The sequence below is a fragment of the Apostichopus japonicus genome, chromosome 13, assembly GCF_037975245.1.
Source record: "Apostichopus japonicus isolate 1M-3 chromosome 13, ASM3797524v1, whole genome shotgun sequence".
Lineage (NCBI taxonomy): Eukaryota > Metazoa > Echinodermata > Holothuroidea > Aspidochirotida > Stichopodidae > Apostichopus > Apostichopus japonicus.
Window position 1 is genome coordinate 3,952,310 of NC_092573.1, and position 19,792 is coordinate 3,972,101.

The window sequence follows — 19,792 nt, forward strand, 5'->3', positions numbered from 1 at the left end:
CATTACAGCTCAGTGAAACACCATGCATTATCACTCTAATATTAAAATGATATTCCTTAGAGAGGCTGTAACGCCACCCCCCTCCAAATTCCCTATCTCATCCACCATCGGAACAATGCGAATTGCATGCACTTGATCCAGGGAGTGTGGAGTGTACATTCCCACTGATAGGAGGGGGATGGAAACCCACTCCTTATCCCTTAGTTTCAACCGTAGCTATTGTCACAAACCATTCGTGTAGATCTGTTTACAGAGACCTAACTAATAGCCTTAATATGCCCCACAATGCACCATTTCATGTCTCAAATTTAAATAATTGAATTCCTAGAGGATACCCCCCCCCCCAGACCCCCCGAATGTGTGTAGTCGGCTTCAACGACCTCCAAGGCCACACCCCTCTCCTTAAAATAAAATCCTGCACCCACAGCTGCCAGGGCTGTATCTCTCTAAGCTGTGTTGTCTATATTTTCTATCGAGGTGATCAAAAACGTCGAGTTGGTAACTTGGTACAACCAGTCAGCAAGCTGGACTCTAACTGCTCCCTGGTTCAACTGCCATAGACAATCTACACAAATCAAGCATGGTGTTGTATTACGCATTGGCCATTGACGTTCGTAAACTTTTAAATATTCATATTATGGGCGCGGTTTATTTGGATCCCATCGGAAAAAAAATATCTTCGAGAAAAACAAAGTTGAAAGTTGTTAATTTTTTGACTTTTTTGCCACCATTTGAAGTAAGATTTGCATAGATAAGCTAGTTATGTATGTCGTTATGGCATCGTAGATTCAGTGAGATTGTGAAAACAATAGAAAAGGACACAAAATGCTGCTATAAAGGATACAGCCTTTATGCATGCATATCAATACAACCGTTCATTAAACTTAAACTTCCTGACTCTTCAAATAGGACAAAACAAATGACTTTGTCCTCTCAGGACTGGCTATGCAGCCATACCAAGCTAATTATGCAGGTTATGGCAGTATATATAGATTAATGGCTACAGTTGCACGGATTACTTCATGAATGGTCGTTATGGCGATGACGAACGTTATACGGATCACTAAGCATTGCAAGTGCTGTTAAATTACGGGGGTGACTATAAGCTTTGCTGTCGTCAGTTGTATTTAGCACTACACAGAACCTGCAATATAAAACATTCATTGGAAACTACTGGTGAGTACGTCTAGTTTTTTTTAATTTTTTTTTATAACCATCTTCAGCTTTTAAGCCAAAATTTAATTTGACTTGATTTAAATAGATTAGATTTGACTATTCAATCGATTAAATTGAAATTATTTGCGACTAACATCCTACAAGATCCACAAAAATCAATCTTTGGCACTGGTTGTGTTGGGTCGTACACAAAGTTTACATTCAAACAATAGGACATTAGCGCTGTTCTGATTAATTGATATACACTCATTAGCAGGGGCGTCAATCCGATTTGAAACGTGGGGGGGGGGGGGGGCGTAATCGATTGGAGTATTCCAGCCGTAAGTACTATCTAAGCGGAGTGCCATCATCGGTTAGCGCGCAGCGTACCAAGAAAATTGTCAGATTTCAATACCTGCCAGATCGTTGGAGATGGCACTTGCCAGGCTGGATACCAGCCATCTAGTTGCGTGATTTCGGGAGAAAATTGCAAATTCGTCACTCAGGAAATCTGCAATAATGTTCATGCGGCCTTAATTTTTGGTGGATTATTTCTTTTATTAGTGATTCTAATTGACATGAACATTAGAACCCAGTGCAAGTTGACAAATGATGCGGCGAACTGGAAACCCCAGCCCCATTTGCCCTATGTTTTAGGATAGAATACCCCTCATTTGTTCGAACCCATGACAACTAACAATCTGTGAATAAAATCTCGGTCACTTTTCATAGAACTGAACTTCTAATATTCGATGATATGAATCCTGAGATGTGTAAGCCCTTTGATAGGGGGTTTGATAGTGTGACCTCCACCCATCGAAATGTTGGGGGCGTGTCCCCCCGTCCCCTCCACCAGGTTTGAGGCCCATGCTCAATAGATCCGTTTTGATGTAGCCATAAAATTAGATAGTGGCGTACGAAGATTCTAAATCTAAAAGGTTCTATATTTTACCTCATATCCCTATACATGTAATATAGGCCTAAAGGGAAATGTGAGGAAGTTCATGTGTGTGTGTGTGTGGGTGCGTGCGTGAGTATGTGTGTAAGTGAGTGATGAGTTCAGTGAGGGAGTGGCCCAGCGGAGACATTGGAAATACTATAAAATGTATTGTCAAGTCATAATCTCTACTGTCTTCATCACGGAGTTTCATCTTTCCTTGTGAATTCTCTTGAAATTTCCACATTTAATATCTATATGTCGAGTTTTCATCTCAAATTATGGACGTTTTAATATGTCGATATTCCGGAGTTTTATATCAAAATTTCGACGTTTTATTTAGAAATGATGAACATTTTGTCTGGAAATTTCATTTTTATCCAACATTTACGGCATTTATCTCGAAATTTCGACAATACGGCTCATAATTCAGTGTGACAATTTATTTCGAAATTTCGAGAAAAGTCCTGACGTTGCTAGGGAATGTGAGATTTTCGTCAAGACGAACATATATTGTTGTGGGACAGAAAAGTCAGTGCTGCCACAAACGGCGTTCAACAGTATTGATATACCCTTGTGAACGACTAATACTCTTGCTTCTCCCATAAGTCTTCAAGTTTTCCCAGGCGCTGTTTTTGTTTGATATTTGAGTAATATTCTTCACATTAATTTATTTCATTCTATGAATCAATTTATTTCTCTGTTCCCTCTGCCAATTTTAAAAAGATTTCCTCATTTCCCGTAAGTTAGTCCTCAAAGTTCCTGCTTAAGGATCGAACTTGATTTCCGCGATGCTTTCTAAAACTTTGACAATATTCCTACACTGCAGGCTCCTTGCAATAGCTATGCTAATGTTATGTTATGTTTTTTTATTGGCTATGCTGTTAATTTAAACTCGTCACAAAATACGAAAATTTTGAAATGTTGACCCAATTCTTCATCATTTGGCTTCTGAACTTGATTTATTTTTTATTTTCGGGAAAGAACACACTGATTCATTTCTGGGGAGAGCTCTCTCTTACTCTAAACCTTTTTTATGGATGTTCATATTTTGCATTTTTACGCTCCTTTTTCTCAGCCAACTACAATGTATTCCTTCGGAAATATCATCTTTTTCGCAATAACGCTGGTTTCTCCGATCAGCCTTGACGCAGGAAATGTGTGCACGGATGGGACAGGATTTACCCAGTGTGGAGCTCCTCCCTTGACCGCCGAACAGATTGCGAACATTGACACAGACAGAGTGAACGAGCTAAGAAATACTATGATGAACTTACCGAATGGCAGAGGTCCATTGGTGGAGAATCACCCTGATATTTCACCAAACTTACTTCAACCGATCGTCAATTTCACGGACGAGCAGCTAGCGGTATACGAATCCAAGTACCCGCGGTACGTATTATAAACATCGAAAATGGTGATATTAAATTAATGATACGTCGGTTTTCTATGATTAAGAATAATCGTTTGTAGTGTCTATTTTACGGACATTCAGCTGCAGGTCGATATGTATGATTTATAGCTAACTTACAAGTAAAAAATAATCATAATAATAATGATAATAAATAAGGAAAAAACCCCGCAAGACGTTAACATTATGCATATGAGTGGAATTAAAAATTTAATAATGATAATATTTCTATTAAATTATAATAATATAATAATAAATGAACTTATAAAGCGCTAAAATCTACGAAGTATTCAATAGCGCTGTACAACAGAACGCCAACTTGAAAAAATGAGTCTTCAAAGACTTGAACTGACTGAGAGTGGGAGAACTCCGCACAGATATGGGCAGACTATTCCTGAGCTTGGGTCCGGCTGATGGAAAGGCACGGTCGCGATAGGTTTTCAATTTAAAGCTTTGAAATGATTGTACAAATGGTATGTAGGAATAACTGGAGATCGGAACTAACGCTACGTCGTTCCTTGCATTATGTTATGCATTAAAACTCATTCTTCAAGTGTAGAACAAGAATCATTACAACTTTTGACTTCACATAGCTTGGGAAAGAGAGAGACATCTACGTGTGAATATATATATATATATATATATATATATATATATATATATATATATATATATATATATATATATATATATATATCCCTGTTGTGAAGGTCAAAATATATTCTTCAGTGGAAGCACTGTAGACTGTTCTTATGCAGCCCGATAGTGAGATGCGTCAACAGTTCCATTTTACAATTGGTCATTACAGCAGAAACTGTGAAGGCGCCACATGCCTAGCTCGAAAAAAACGAAGCGCTGGATCCGCGGTATGCAACGGAAATGGATTTCAAACGGTGTTATTCGCTTTAACAATATCTGGTGGCGTTGTGGAATTTAGATCAGTAAGTATAGAAAAAGTTATAGAAACGCTTAAATATTAAAGTTCGCTAACAATTGCTTGATATTTTTTCTTCTTCCTGGCGGCTACGATCCGTCCCCAAATTAGTTACAGCCATTGATGATGAAGAAGAAGCACATACGTAGGCATGACTACTGCATGTTATGTTAACTCCGGGGCACTACTCCCAACTCACATCTTCAGTCGGGGGCAAATGGTCCTGCCGGCAGGTTTTTATTTACATTCAGCCTGGGAGAATAAAGCTGCATACTTACGGGTGAACCCCTTCCCCAACATCACACACAATACCTCTCAGCACAACCTTGCTTTCAGAGCTGCCTGGGTAGATCTAGTACATTGTCTTAATGTGCCTCAGAATGCCCCCGTTAGACGTCTCACACTTACTTCATTCTGGGGGAGAACCCCAGACCCACTGCATGGGGAATCTACTCTAAAGACCAGAGGACCCACACTCCTTTGAAAAGTCTTTCCTTTCGCTCCTTCTATACAGGTTCTGCCCTTTTTCCATACCTAAATCAGTCGGAGGGTGGGGTAAATTTTCTTCCCCTCCCTCACCACCATGCAGCTCTGAAATCCTGGGCACGCAAACGATCGACAGCCAACGATGCATTTACTTACATAGCTGCTGATAATAAGACACTCATGTGTTGCAGTGCCACATCGTCACCCGCAAAATTCAATTTCGTTAAATAATATTATACATGGTTTTATCATTCTTCAACTATCAGTTGGTGAATAAGAATTACAGAAAGTTCTTCTAAGACCTGATCTTTCCCTGAGACCATGATAAAATTCGACCCACAATGGGCATCTTTAAGGGACATTAAGCCAGACCATTAAGGACTCGTCCTGCATGACAATGTTTGACTTTCTTTTTACTTCATATCTTCAGGTTGATTTGTATCTTACCCTTGGTTGTACACCTACCATATCCGGTGTCTGCAATGAATGCTGCGAAGAAGAAATATGTCTACCACTCTTCTGCTACAGTATCAGTCCTCCCGGATGGGGAACTTTCGACATTATCCTCAAGAGATGCACATGTTGTACCAGTTAGCCTGTAGTTATAGCTGGTACCTGGATGAAAGCATAGAAATATATGTTATCATTGTAATGAGATACAGTGTTCTGTAATAATATGAAATATATAGCTCCTAGCTATATAACTACAACGGTTCGCACACTCCATTGTAAAGAACTTGTTTAAATAATCTTACTTACTATTTATACATATATATCTGAAGTGTTTTATCACATTCTGCTTTCTTTTTGATATTTCATAGATCTTTGATCGCCTTTTTATAAATATTTGCTACTTATACTGGTTTTATTAAACTAAATAAAAGAAGAAGTAAATCAATTGTATTGTTGAAATGATCTAAAATCAACTTCGATTTCAGATGCGATAGATAGTCTGTTGTTTTCTCATTCGTCTCTTGTAATCGGTTCTTTGCAGCTACTTGCTAATTAGGCTTACTATACTAGTAATAATTAATTAATTTAAAGGTGTGATTATCCCATCAATAACCTCTATGTAACTTACAATATATCCTCTCGAGTTTTGCAGTGAGTGAGTTTCGCGTTCACCGGAGACTCTTGTAAAGTCTAAATTATCACTTGTATGGTTTGGTGTTCGTAATCCTTGTTTTCGTTACCTGCATGTTTATTTCTGCATGTGATTTAACTATTTTCATCGATTTAAATCCAGATTAATTAACTAAGTGAAGAAGAAAAAGACAAATAAACCGATGCAAAATCAACTCGAAATTTGTATTTCGTTTTTTTTCTCGGAATGATCAAGGCGATAACTTTTAAGTTTCGTAGCCTAACATTTAATCAACTCTATGGAGTGTACCTATTCGCATTCACCCGACGCGATCGGTAGCCCCATCCCGTACATAATAATAAAAATGGGCTTATCTTATGGACGATATTTATATAAACAAATAGTAGATAGTTTTGCAACTTGTAAGAGGTATTTTGTTCAGGTTTAAGCCTATAAATGTATGATAAGACATGAGTATTTTGAAGACGACCAGCATTACAGCTCAGTGAAACACCATGCAATATCACTCTAATATTAAAATGATATTCCTTATAGCCGCTGTAACGCCACCCCCCCCCCCACTCCACATCTCTCCCACCATCTGAACAATGCAAATTGCATGCACTTGATCCAGGGAGTGTGGAGTGTACATTCCCACTGATGGGGGGGGGGGGGTGGAAACCCACTCCCAATCCCCTTTTTTCAACCGCACAAAAAGTAGCTATACTGTCACAACCGTTCGTGTAGATCTGTTTACAAAGACCTAACTAATAGCCTTAATATGCCCCACAATGCACCATTTCATGTCTCGAATTTAAATAATTGAATTCCTAGAGGATACCCAGCCAGACCCCCCCGAATGTGTGTAGTCGGCTTCAACGACCTCAAGGCCACACCCCTCTCCTTAAAATAAAATCCTGCACCCACAGCCGTGGCTGTACCTCTCTAAGCTGTGTTGTCTATATTTTCAATCGAGGTGATCAAAAACGTCGAGTTGGTAACTTGGTACAACCAGTCAGCAAGCTGGACTCTAACTGCTCCCTGGTTCAACTGCCATAGACAATCTACACAAATCAAGCATGGTGTTGTATTACGCATTGGCCATTGACGTTCGTAAACTTTTAAATATTATGGGCGCGGTTTATTTGGATCCCATCGGAAAATATCTTCGAGAAAAACAAAGTTGAAAGTTGTTAATTTTTCGACTTTAATGCCACCATTTGAAGTAAGATTTGCATAGATAAGCTAGTTATGTATGTCGTTATGGTATCGTGGAATCAGTGAGATTGTGAAAACCATAGAAAAGGTGGCAAATTGCTGCTATAAAGGATACAGCCCTTATATGCATGCATATCAATACAACCGTTCATTAATCTTAAACTTCCTGACTCTTCAAATAGGACAAAACAAATGACTTTGACCTCTCAGGACTGGCTAAGCAGCCATACCAAGCTAATTATGCAGGTTATGGCATGCAGTATATAGATTAATGGCTACAGTTGCACGGATTACTTCATGAATGGTCGTTATATATGGCGATGACGAACGTTATTCGGATCACTAAGCATTGCAAGTGCTGTTAAATTACGGGGGTGACTATAAGCTTTGCTGTCGTCAGTTGTATTTAGCACTACACAGAACCTGCAATATAAAACATTCATTGAAATAACTGGTGAGTACGCCTATTTTTGTTTATATATATATATTTTTTTAACCATCTTCAGCTATTAAGCCGACATTTAATTTGACTTGATTTAAATAGATTAGATTTGACTATTCAATAAATTAAATTGAAATTATTTGCGACTAACATCTTAGAAGGTCCACAAAATTCAATCTTTGGCACTGGTTGTGTTGGGTCGTAGACAAAGTTTACATTCAAACAATTGGACATTAGCGCTGTTCTGATTAATTGATATACCCTCATTAGCAGGGGCGTCAATTCGATTTGAAACGTGGGGGGGGGGGGGCGTAATCGATTGGAGTATTCCGGCCGTAAGTACTATCTAAGCGGATTGCCATCATCGGTTAGCGCGCAGCGTACCAAGAAAATTGTCAGATTTCAATACCTGCCAGATCGTTGGAGATGGCACTTGCCAGGCTGGATACCAGCCATCTAGTTGCGTGATTTCGGGAGAAAATTGCAAATTCGTCACTCAGGAAATCTGCAATAATGTTCATGCGGCCTTAATTTTTGGTGGATTATTTCTTTTATTAGTGAATCCAATTGACATGAACATTAGAACCCAGTGCAAGTTGACAAATGATGCGGCGAACTGGAAACCCCAGCCCCATTTGCCCTATGTTTCAGGATAGAATACCCCTCATTTGTTCGAACCCATGACAACTAACAATCTGTGAATAAAATCTCGGTCACTTTTCATAGAACTGAACTTCTAATATTCGATGATATGAATCCTGAGATGTGTAAGCCCTAAAAAAATAGAGCCACGACACTACTCTTTTCCCAAATGTGTGTGTGTGGGGGCGGGGGATTGATAGTGTGTCCTCCACCCATCGAAATGTGGGGCAGTGTCCTCCCCCCGTCCCTTCCCCCAGGATTGACGCCCATGCTCATTTGATCCGTTTTGATGTAGCCATAAAAATTAGATAGTAGCGTACGAAGATTCTAAATCTAAAGGGTTCTATATTTTACCTCATATCCCTACATGTAATATAGGCCTAAAGGGAAATGTGAGGAAGTTTATGTGTGTGTGTGTGTGTGTGTGTGTGGGTACGTGCGTATGTGTGTAAGTGGGTGATGAGGGAGTGGCCCAGCGGAGGCATTGGAAATACTATAAAATGTATTGTCATGTCATAATCTCTACTGTCTTCATCACGGAATTTCATCTTTCCTTGTGAATTCTCTTGAAATTTCCACATTTAATATCTAAATGTCGAGTTTTCATCTCAACTTATGGACGTTTTAATATGTCGATATTCCGGAGTTTTATATCAAAATTTCGACGTTTTATTTAGAAATGTTAAACATTTTGTCTGGAAATTTCATTTTTATCTAACATTACGGCATTTATCTCGAAATTTCGACAATACGGCTCATAATTCAGTGTGACAATTTATTTCGAAATTTCGAGAAAAGTCCTGACGTTGCTAGGGAATGTGAGATTTTCGTCAGGACGAACATATATTGTTGTGGGACAGAAAAGTCAGTACTGCCACAAACGGCGTTCAACAGTATTGATATACCCTTGTGAACGATTAATACTCTTGCTTCTCCCGTAAGTTTTCAAGTTTTCCCCAGGGCCAGTTTTTGTTTTATATTTGAGTAATATTCTTCACATTAATTTATTTCATTCTATGAATCAATTTATTTCTCTGTTCCCTCTTAAAAAGATTTCCTCATTTCCCGTAAGTTAGTCCTCCTCGAAGTTCCTGCTCTAGGATCGAACTTGACCTCCGATGCTTTCTAAAACTTTGACAATATTCCTACACTGCAGGCTCCTTGCAATAGCTATGCTATCGTTATGTTTTTTTTTTTTTTTTTGGGCTATGCTGTTATTTTAAACTCGTCACAAAATACGAAAATTGTGAAAGTTTGACCTAATTCTTCCTCATTTGGCTTCTGAACTTAATTTATTTTTTATTTTCGGGAAAGAACACATTTATTTCTCGGGAGAGCTCTCTCTCACTCTAAACCTTTTTTTTATTTTTTTTTATGGATGTTCATATTTTGCATTTTTACGCTCCTTTTTCTCAGCCGACTACCATGTATTCCTTCGGAAATATCATCTTTTTCGCAATAACGCTGGTTTCTCCGATCAGCCTTGACGCAGGAAATGTGTGCACGGATGGGACAGGATTTACCCAGTGTGGAGCTCCTTCCTTGACCGCCGAACAGATTGCGAACATTGACACAGACAGGGTGAACCAGCTAAGAAATACTATGATGAACTTACCGGGTGGCAGAGGTCCATTGATTGAAAATCACCCTGGTATTTTACCAAACTTACTTGAACCGATCGTCAATTTCACGGACGAGCAGCTAGCTGTATACGAATCCAAGTACCCGCGGTACGTATTATATACATCGAAAATGGTGATAATAAATTAATGATACGACGATTTACTATGATTAAGAATAATCGTTTGTAGTGTCTATTTTACGGACATTCAGCTGCAGGTCGGTATGTATGACTTATAGCTAACTTACAAGTAAAAAAAAATTAATAATAATGATAATAAATAAGGAAAAAACCCGCAAGACGTTAACATTATGCATATGAGTGGAATTAAAAATTTAATAATGATAAGATTTCTATTTAAGCTTCGAAATGATTGTACAAATAGTATGTAGGAATAACTGGAGATCGGAATAACCCAATTAACTAACGCTAACTAACGCCGTTCCTTGCATTATGTTATGCATTAAAACTCATTCTTCAAGTGTAGAACAAGAAACATTACGACTGTTGACTTCACATAGCTTGAGAAAAAGAGGCACATCTACGTATATATATATATATATATATATATATATATATATATATATATATATATATATATATATATATATATATATAAATATATATATATATATATATATAAATATATATATATATATATATATATATATATATATATATACCCATGTTGTGAAGGTCAAAATATATTCTTCAGTGGAAGCACTGTAGACTGTTCTTCGTGTATATGTAGCCCGATAGTGAGATGCATCATCAGTTCCCCTTTACAATTGATCATTACAGCAGAAACTGTGAAGGCGACACATGCCTAGCTCGAAAAAAACGAAGCACTGGAAACGCGGTATGCAACGGAAATGGATTTCAAACGGTGTTATTCGCTTTAACAACATCTGGTGACGTTGTGCATTTTAAATCAGTAAGTATAGAAAAAGTTATAGAAACGCTTACAAATTAAAGTTCGCTAACAATTGCTTGATATTTTTTCTTCTTCCTAGCGGCTACGATCCGTCCCCAAATTAATTACGGCCGTTGATAAAGAAGAAGAAGCACGCACGTAGGCATGACTACTTCATGTTATGTTAACTCCGGGGCACTACTCCCAACTCACATCTTCAGTCGGGGGCAAGTGGTTCTGACGGCAGATTTTTTTTTTTACATTAAGCCTGGGGGAATTAGGCTGCATACTTACGGGTGAACCCCTTACCCAACATCACACACAATACCTATCAGCACAACCTTGCATTCAGAGCTGCCTCGGTAGATCTAGTACATTGTCCTAATATGCCTCAGAATGCCCCCGTTAGACGTCTCACACTTACTTCATTCTGGGGGAGAACCCCAGGCCCACTGCATGGGAATCTACTCTAAAGACTTCCTTTCGCTCCTTCTATACAGGTTCTGCCTCTGTCCATACCTAAATCAGTCGGGGAGGGGGGGGGGTAAATTTTCTTCCCCTCCCTCACCACCACCTCTGAAATCCTGGGCACGCAAACGATCGACAGCCAACGATGAATTTACTTACATAGCTGCTGATAATAAGAGACTCATTTGTGCCAAATCGTGACCCGCAAAATTCAATTTTGTTAAATAATGTTATACATGGTTTTATCATTCTACAACTATCAGGTGGTGAATACGAATTACAGAGAGTTCTTCTAAGACCTGATCTTTCCCTGTGATCATAATAAAATTCGACCCACAATGGGCATCATTAAGGGACATTAAGCCAGACCATTAAGGACTCGTCCTGCATGACAATGTTTGCCCTTTTTTATACTTCATATCTTCAGGTTGATTTGTATCTTACCCTTGGTTGTACACCTGCCCCCGGCGGTGTCTGCAATAAATGCTGCGAAGAAGAAATATGTCTACCACTCTTCTGCTACAGTGTTAGTTATCCCTTCGTAGCGGGAACTTTCGAGATTAGCCTCAAGAGATGCACATGTTGTACCAGTTAACCTGTAGTAATAGCTGGTACCTGGATGAAAGCATAGAAATATATAATGTTATCATATCATAATGAGATACAGTGTCCTGTTATAATATGAAATATGTATAGCTCCTAGCTATATAACTACACCGGTTCGAACACTCCATTGTAAAGAACTTGTTTAAATAATCTTACTTACTATTTCTACATATATATCTGAAGTGTTTTATCACATTCTGCTTTCTTTTTGATATTTGATAGATCTTTGATCGCCTTTTTATAAATATTTGCTACTTATACTGGTTTTATTAAACTAAATAAAAGAAGAAGTAAATCAATTGTATTGTTGAAATGATCTAAAATCAACTTCGATTTCAGATGCGATAGATGGTCTGTTGTTTTCTCATTCGTCTCTTGTAATTGGTTCTTTGCAGCTACTTGCTAACTAGGCTTACTATACTAGTAATAATTAATTAATTAATTTAAAGGTGTGATTAATCCCATCAATAACCACTATGTAACTTACAATATATCCTTTCGAGTTTTGCAGTGAGTGAGTTTCGCGATCACCGGAGACTCTTGTAAAGTCTAAATTATCACTTGTATGGTTTGGTGTACGTAATCCTTGTTTTCGTTACCTGCATGTTTATTTCTGCATGTGATTAAACTATTTTAATAAATTTAATTCCAGATTAATTAACTAAGCAAAGAAGAAGATGACAAATAAACCGATGCAAAATCAACTCGAAATTTGTATTTCGTTTTTTTCTTCTCGGAATGATCAAGACGATAACTTTTAAGTTTCGTAGCCTAACATTTAATCAACTCTATGGACTGTACCTATTCACCCGACGCGATCGGATCCCGTACATAATATTAAAAATGGGCTTATTTTATGGACGATATGTATAAACACAGTAGATAGTTTTGCAACTTGTAAGAGGTATTTTGTTCAGGTTTAAGCCTCTAAATGTATGAGAAGATATGAATATTTTGAAGACGACCAGCATTGCAGCTCAGTGAAACACCATGCATTATCACTCTAATATTAAAATGATATTCCTTAGAGCCGCTGTAACGCCACCCCCCCCCCCCACTCCACATCTCTCACACCATCTGAACAATGCGAATTGCATGCACTTGATCCAGGGAGTGTGGAGTGTACATTCCCACTGATAGGAGGGGGGTGGAAACCCACTCCATATCCCTTAGTTTCAACCGCACAAAAAATAGCTATTGTCACAACCTTTTGTGTAGATCTATATATTTACAAAGACCTAACTAATAACCTTAATATGCCCCACAATGCACCATTTCATGTCTCAAATTTAAATAATTGAATTCCTAGAGGATACCCCCCCCCCCACCCAGACCCCCCGAATGAGTGTAGACGGCTTCAACGACCTCAAGGCCACACCCCTCTCCTTAAAATAAAATCCTGCACCCACAGCCGTGGCTGTATCTCTCTAAGCTGTGTTGTCTATATTTTCTATCGAGGTGATCAAAAACGTCGAGTTGGTAACTTGGTACAACCATGGAGGTAACCTCCATGGTACAACCAGCCAGCAAGCTGGACTCTAACTGCTCCCTGGTACAACTGCCATAGACAATCTACACAAATCACGCATGGTGTTGTGTATTACGCATTGGCCATTGACGTTCGTAAACTTTTAAATATTCATATTGTGGGCGAGGTTTATTTGGATCCCATCGGAAAATATCTTCGAGAAAAACAAAGTTGAAAGTTGTTAATTTGTCGACTTTTATGCCAACATTTGAAGTAAGATTTGCATATAGATAAGCTAGTTATGTATGTCGTTATGGCATCGTGGAATCAGTGAGATTGTGAAAAACCATAGAAAAGGACGCAAAATGCTGCTATAAAGGATACAGCCCTTACATGCATGCATGCATGCATGCATGCATGCATGCATGCATGCATGCAGATCAATACAACCGTTCGTTAAACTTAAACTTCCTGACTCTTCAAATAGGGACAAAACAAATGACTTTGTCCTCTCAGGACTGGCTAAGCAGCCATACCAAGCTAATTATGCAGGTTATGGCAGTATATAGATTAATGGCTACAGTTGCACGGATTACTTCATGCATGGTCGTTATATATGGCGATGACGAACGTTATTCGGATCACTAAGCATTGCAAGTGCTGTTAAATTACGGGGATGACTATAAGCTTTGCTGTGGTCAGTTGTATTTAGCACTTCACAGAACCTGCAATATAAAACATTCATTGAAATTACTGGTGAGTACGTCTATTTTTGTTTGTATATTTTTTTTTAACCATCTTCAGCTATTAAGCCGACATTTAATTTGACTTGATTTAAATAGATTAGATTTGACTATTCAATCGATTAAATTGAAATTATTTGCGACTAACATCCTACAAGATCCACAAAATTCAATCTTTGGCACTGGTTGTGTTGGGACGTACACAAAGTTGACATTCTAACAATTGGACATTAGCGCTGTTCTGATTAATTGATATACCCTCATTAGCAGGGGCGTCAATCCGATTTGAAACGTGGGGGGGGGGGCGTAATCGATTGGAGTATTCCGGCCGTAAGTACTATCTAAGCGGAGTGCCATCATCGGTTAGCGCGCAGCGTACCAAGAAAATTGTCAGATTTCAATACCTGCCAGATCGTTGGAGATGGCACTTGCCAGGCTGGATACCAGCCATCTAGTTGCGTGATTTCGGGAGAAAATTGCAAATTCGTCACTCAGGAAATCTGCAATAATGTTCATGCGGCCTTAATTTTTGGTGGATTATTTCTTTTATTAGTGATTCTAATTGACATGAACATTAGAACCCAGAGCAAGTTGACAAATGATGCGGCGAACTGGAAACCCCAGCCCCATGTGCCCTATGTTTCAGGATAGAATACCCCTCATTTGTTCGAACCCATGAAAACTAACAATCTGTGAATAAAATCTCGGTCACTTTTCATAGAACTGAACTTCTAATATTCGATGATATGAATCCTGAGATGTGTAAGCCCTAAAAAATTAGAGCCACGACACTACTCTTTTCCCAAATGTGTGTGTGTGTGGGGGGGGGGGGGGCGGGGGATTGATAGTGTGTCCTCCACCCATCGAAATGTGGGGGAGTGTCCCCCCCCCCGTCCCTTCCCCCAGGATTGACGCCCATGCTCATTTGATCCGTTTTGATGTAGCCATAAAAATTAGATAGTAGCGTACGAAGATTCTAAATCTAAAGGGTTCTATATTTTACCTCATATCCCTACATGTAATATAGGCCTAAAGGGAAATGTGAGGAAGTTAATGTGTGTGTGTGTGTGTGTGGGTACGTACGTATGTGTGTAAGTGGGTGATGAGTGAGTGGCCCAGCGGAGACATTGGAAATACTATAACATGTATTGTCAAGTCATAATCTCTACTGTCTTCATCACTGAATTTCATCTTTTCTTGTGAATTCTCTTGAAATTTCCACATTTAATATCTAAATGTCGAGTTTTCATCTCAAATTATGGACGTTTTTATATGTCGATATTCCGGAGTTTTATATCAAAATTTCGACGTTTTACTAAGAAATATTGAACATTTCGTCTGGGAATTTCATTTTTATCTAACATTTACGGCATTTATCTCGAAATTTCGACAATACGGCTCATAATTCAGAGTGACAATTTACTTCGATATTTCGAGAAAAGTCCTGACGTTGCTAGGGAATGTGAGATTTTCGTCAGGACGAACATATATTGTTGTGGGACAGAAAAGTCAGTACTGCCACAAACGGCGTTCAACAGTATTGATATACCCTTGTGAACGACTAATACTCCTGCTTCTCCCATTAGTCTTCAAGTTTTCCCCAGGCTCTGTTTTTGTTTTATATTTGAGTAATATTCTTCACATTAATTTATTTCATTCTATGAATCAATTTATTTCTCTGTTCCCTCTGCCAATTTTAAAAAGATTTCCTCATTTCCCGTAAATTAGTCCTCGAAGTTCCTGCTTTAGGATCGAACTTGACCTCCGATGCCTTCTAAAACTTTGACAATATTCCTACACTGCAGGCTCCTTGCAATAGCTATGCTATCGTTATGTTTTTGTTTTTTTTGGCTATGCTGTTAATTTTAAACTCGTCACAAAATACGAAAATGTTGAAAGTTTGACCCAATTCTTCCTCATTTGGCTTCTGAACTTGATTTATTTTTTATTTTCGGGAAAGAACACATTTATTTCTAGGGAGAGCTCTCTCTCTCATTCTAAACCTTTTTTATGGATGTTCATATTTTGCATTTTTACGCTCCTTTTTCTCAGCCGACTACAATGTATTCCTTCGGAAATATCATCTTTTTCGCAATAACGCTGGTTTCTCCGATCAGCCTTGACGCAGGAAATGTGTGCACCGATGGGACAGGATTTACCCAGTGTGGAGCTCCTCCCTTGACCGCCGAACAGATTGCGAACATTGACACAGACAGAGTGAACCAGCTAAGAAATACTATGATGAATTTACCGAATGGCACAGCTCCATTGATTCAGAATCACCCTGGTATTTCACCAAACTTACTTCAACCGATCGTCAATTTCACGGACGAGCAGCTAGCGTTATACGAATCCAAGTACCCGCGGTACGTATTATATACATCGAAAATGGTGATATTAAATTAATGATACGTCGGTTTACTATGATTAAGAATAATCGTTTGTAGTGTCTATTTTACGGACATTCAGCTGCAGGTCGGTATGTATGATTTATAGCTAACTTACAAGTAAAAATAATCATAATAATAATGATAATAAATAAGGAAAAACCCGCAAGACGTTAACATTATGCATATGAGTGGAATCTAAAATTTAATCATAATAAGATGAACAACTGGGATCAGAATATCCCAATTAACTAACGCTACGCCGATCGTTGCATTATGTAATGCTGTAAAACTCATTTCTTAAGTGTAAAACAAGAAACATTACAATTAAGTTGAATTCACATAGCTTGAGAAAAAGAGGCACATCTACGTATATATATATATATATATATATATATATATATATATATATATATATATATATATATATATATATATATATATATATATATATATATATATATATAGTGTGTGTGGTTATACATACCCCTAAGTGTTGTGAAGGGCATTTATCTAGCTCATACAGTGCATTGTATGTACTATGTTACAAGTATAAGAATGTGTGTTAATTAATGATATACTTAATAGTTCAATGCTTAAAATATATTCTTCATTGGAAGCACTGTAGACTGTTCTTATGCAGCCCGATAGTGAGATGCGTCAACAGTTCCATTTTACAATTGGTCATTACAGCAGAAACTGTGAAGCTGATCTCACATGCCCAACTCGAAAAAAACGAAACACTGGATCCGCGATATGCAGCGGAAATGGATTTCAACCGGTGGTTTTCGGTTTATCAATAAATGATGACGTTGTGGAATTTAGATCAGTAAGTATAGAAAAAGTTATAGAAACGCTTAAATATTAAAGTTCGCTAACAATTGCTTGATATTTTTTCTTCTTCCTGGCGGCTACGATCCGTCCCCAAATTAGTCACAGCCATTGATGATGAAGAAGAAGCACGCACGTAGGCATGACTACTGCATGTTATGTTAACTCCGGGGCATGACTCCCAACTCACATCTTCAGTCGGGGGCAAATGGTTCTGCCGGCAGATTTTTATTTACATCCAGCCTGGGAGAATAAAGCTGCATACTTACGGGTGAACCCCTTCCCCAACATCACACACAATACCTATCAGCACAACCTTGCATTCAGAGCTGACTATAGGTAGATCTAGTACATTGTCTTAATATGCATCAGAATGCCCCCGTTAGACGTCTCACACTAACTTCATTCTGGGGGAGAACCCCAGGCCCACTGCATGGGGAATCTACTCTAAAGACCAGAGGACCCACACTCCTTTGAAAAGTCTTTCCTTTGCTCCTTCTATACAGGTTCTGCCTCTTCCCATACCTAAATCAGTCGGAGGGTGGGGTAAATTTTCTTCCCCTCCCTCACCACCACCTCTGAAATCCTGGGCACGCAAATGATCGACAGCCAACGATACATTTACTTACATAACTGCTGATAATAAGACACTCATTTGTGCCAAGTCATGACCAATTTCAATTTCAATTTTGTTGAATAATGTTATACATGGTTTTATCATTCCTCAACTATCAGTTGGTAAATAATAATTACATAGAGTTCTTCTAAGACCTGATCTTTCCGTGAGATCATGATAAAATTCGACCCACAATGGGCATCTTTAAGGGACATTAAGCCAGACCATTAAGGACTCGTCCTGCATGACAATGTTTGAATATTCTTTTACTTCATATCTTCAGGTTGATTTGTATTTTTCCCTTGGTTGTACCGGTGCTAGTCTCTGCTGCGAAGAAGAAATATGTGTACCACTCTCCTGCTACAGTATCAGTCCTCCTCGCGGATGGGGAACTTTCGAAATTATCCTCAAGAGATGCACACTTTGTAAGCCTACCCCTTAGCCTGTAGTTATAGCTGGTACCTGGATGAAAGCATAGAAATATATGTTATCATTGTAATGAGATACAGTGTTCTGTTATAATATGAAATATATAGCTCCTAGCTATATAACTACAACGGTTCGCGCACTCCATTGTAAAGAACTTGTTTAAATAATCTTACTTACTATTTATACATATATAGCCTATCTGAAGTGTTTTATCACATTCTGCTTTCTTTTTGATATTTGATAGATCTTTGATCGCCTTTTTATAAATATTTGCTATTTTACTGGTTTTAACAAACTAAATAAGAGAAGAAGTAAATCAATTGTATTGTTGAAATGATCTAAAATCAACTTCGATTTCAGATGCGATAGATGGTCTGTTGTTTTCTCATTCGTCTCTTGTAATTGGTTCTTTGCAGCTACTTGCTAATTAGGCTTACTATACTAGTAATAATTAATTAATTAATTTAAAGGTGTGATTAATCCCATCAATAACCACTATGTAACTTACAATATATCCTTTCGAGTTTTGCAGTGCGTGAGTTTCGCGATCACCGGAGACTCTTGTAAAGTCTAAATTATCACTTGTATGGTTTGGTGTACGTAATCCTTGTTTTCGTTACCTGCATGTTTATTTAATTCCAGATTAATTATCTGAGCGAAAAAGAAGAAGACAAATAAACCGATGCAAAATCAACTCGAAATTTGTATTTCGTTTTTTTTTTCTCGGAATGATCAAGGCGATAACTTTTAAGTTTTGTAGCCTAACATTTAATCAACTCTATGGACTATACCTATTCGCATTCACCGGACGCGATCGGTAGCCCCATCCCGTACATAATATTAAATATGGGCTTATTTTATGGACGACATGTATATAAACAAATAGTAGATAGTTTTGCAACTTGTAAGAGGTATTTTGTTTAGGTTTAAGCCTATAAATGTATGATAAGACATGAGTATTTTGAAGACGACCAGCATTACAGCTCAGTGAAACACCATGCATTATCACTCTAATATTAAAATGATATTCCTTATAGCCGCTGTAACGCCCCCCCCCCCCACTCCCTATCTCTCACACCATCTGAACAATGCGAATTGCATGCACTTGATCCAGGGAGTGTGGAGTGTACATTCCCACTGATGGGGGGGGGGGGTGGAAACCCACTCCCAATCCCTTTTTTTCAACCGCACAAAAAGTAGCTATTGTCACAACCGTTCGTGTAGATCTGTTTACAAAGACCTAACTAATAGCCTTAAAATGCCCCACAATGCACTATTTACATGTCTTAAATTTAAATAATTAAGTTCCTACAGAATACCCTCCCCCCCAAGACCCCCTGAATGAGTAGTCGGTTTCAACGACCTCAAGGCCACACCCCTCTCCTTAAAATAAAATCCTGC

General features: G+C 38.3%; 2 protein-coding genes across 5 annotated transcripts; both read left to right on the forward strand.

Annotated features, from left to right (window-relative positions):
* The first annotated feature begins 997 nt into the window (after window positions 1–997).
* Window positions 998–12,621, forward strand: LOC139979073 (uncharacterized). Of its 4 annotated transcripts, none has more exons than XM_071989733.1 (4): window positions 998–1,176; window positions 9,726–10,039; window positions 10,732–10,864; window positions 11,739–12,621. In XM_071989733.1, the coding sequence occupies exons 2-4, from the start codon at window positions 9,735–9,737 to the stop codon at window positions 11,904–11,906; spliced, it is 606 nt and encodes a 201-aa protein (XP_071845834.1). In that variant the 5' UTR covers window positions 998–1,176; window positions 9,726–9,734; the 3' UTR covers window positions 11,907–12,621. The 4 variants fall into 4 exon arrangements, with proteins under 4 accessions (XP_071845834.1, XP_071845836.1, XP_071845837.1 ...); XM_071989735.1 differs by lacking the exons at window positions 9,726–10,039; window positions 10,732–10,864; window positions 11,739–12,621 and adding exons at window positions 3,171–3,484; window positions 4,312–4,444; window positions 5,354–6,221 and having other exon boundaries at window positions 1,021–1,176; XM_071989734.1 differs by lacking the exon at window positions 998–1,176 and adding an exon at window positions 7,528–7,679.
* Window positions 12,622–13,805: 1,184 nt separating this feature from the next.
* Window positions 13,806–19,085, forward strand: LOC139979074 (uncharacterized). The gene is made up of 4 exons (XM_071989737.1): window positions 13,806–14,141; window positions 16,181–16,494; window positions 17,209–17,344; window positions 18,246–19,085. The coding sequence occupies exons 2-4, from the start codon at window positions 16,190–16,192 to the stop codon at window positions 18,402–18,404; spliced, it is 600 nt and encodes a 199-aa protein (XP_071845838.1). The 5' UTR covers window positions 13,806–14,141; window positions 16,181–16,189; the 3' UTR covers window positions 18,405–19,085.
* The last annotated feature ends 707 nt before the right edge of the window (window positions 19,086–19,792 follow it).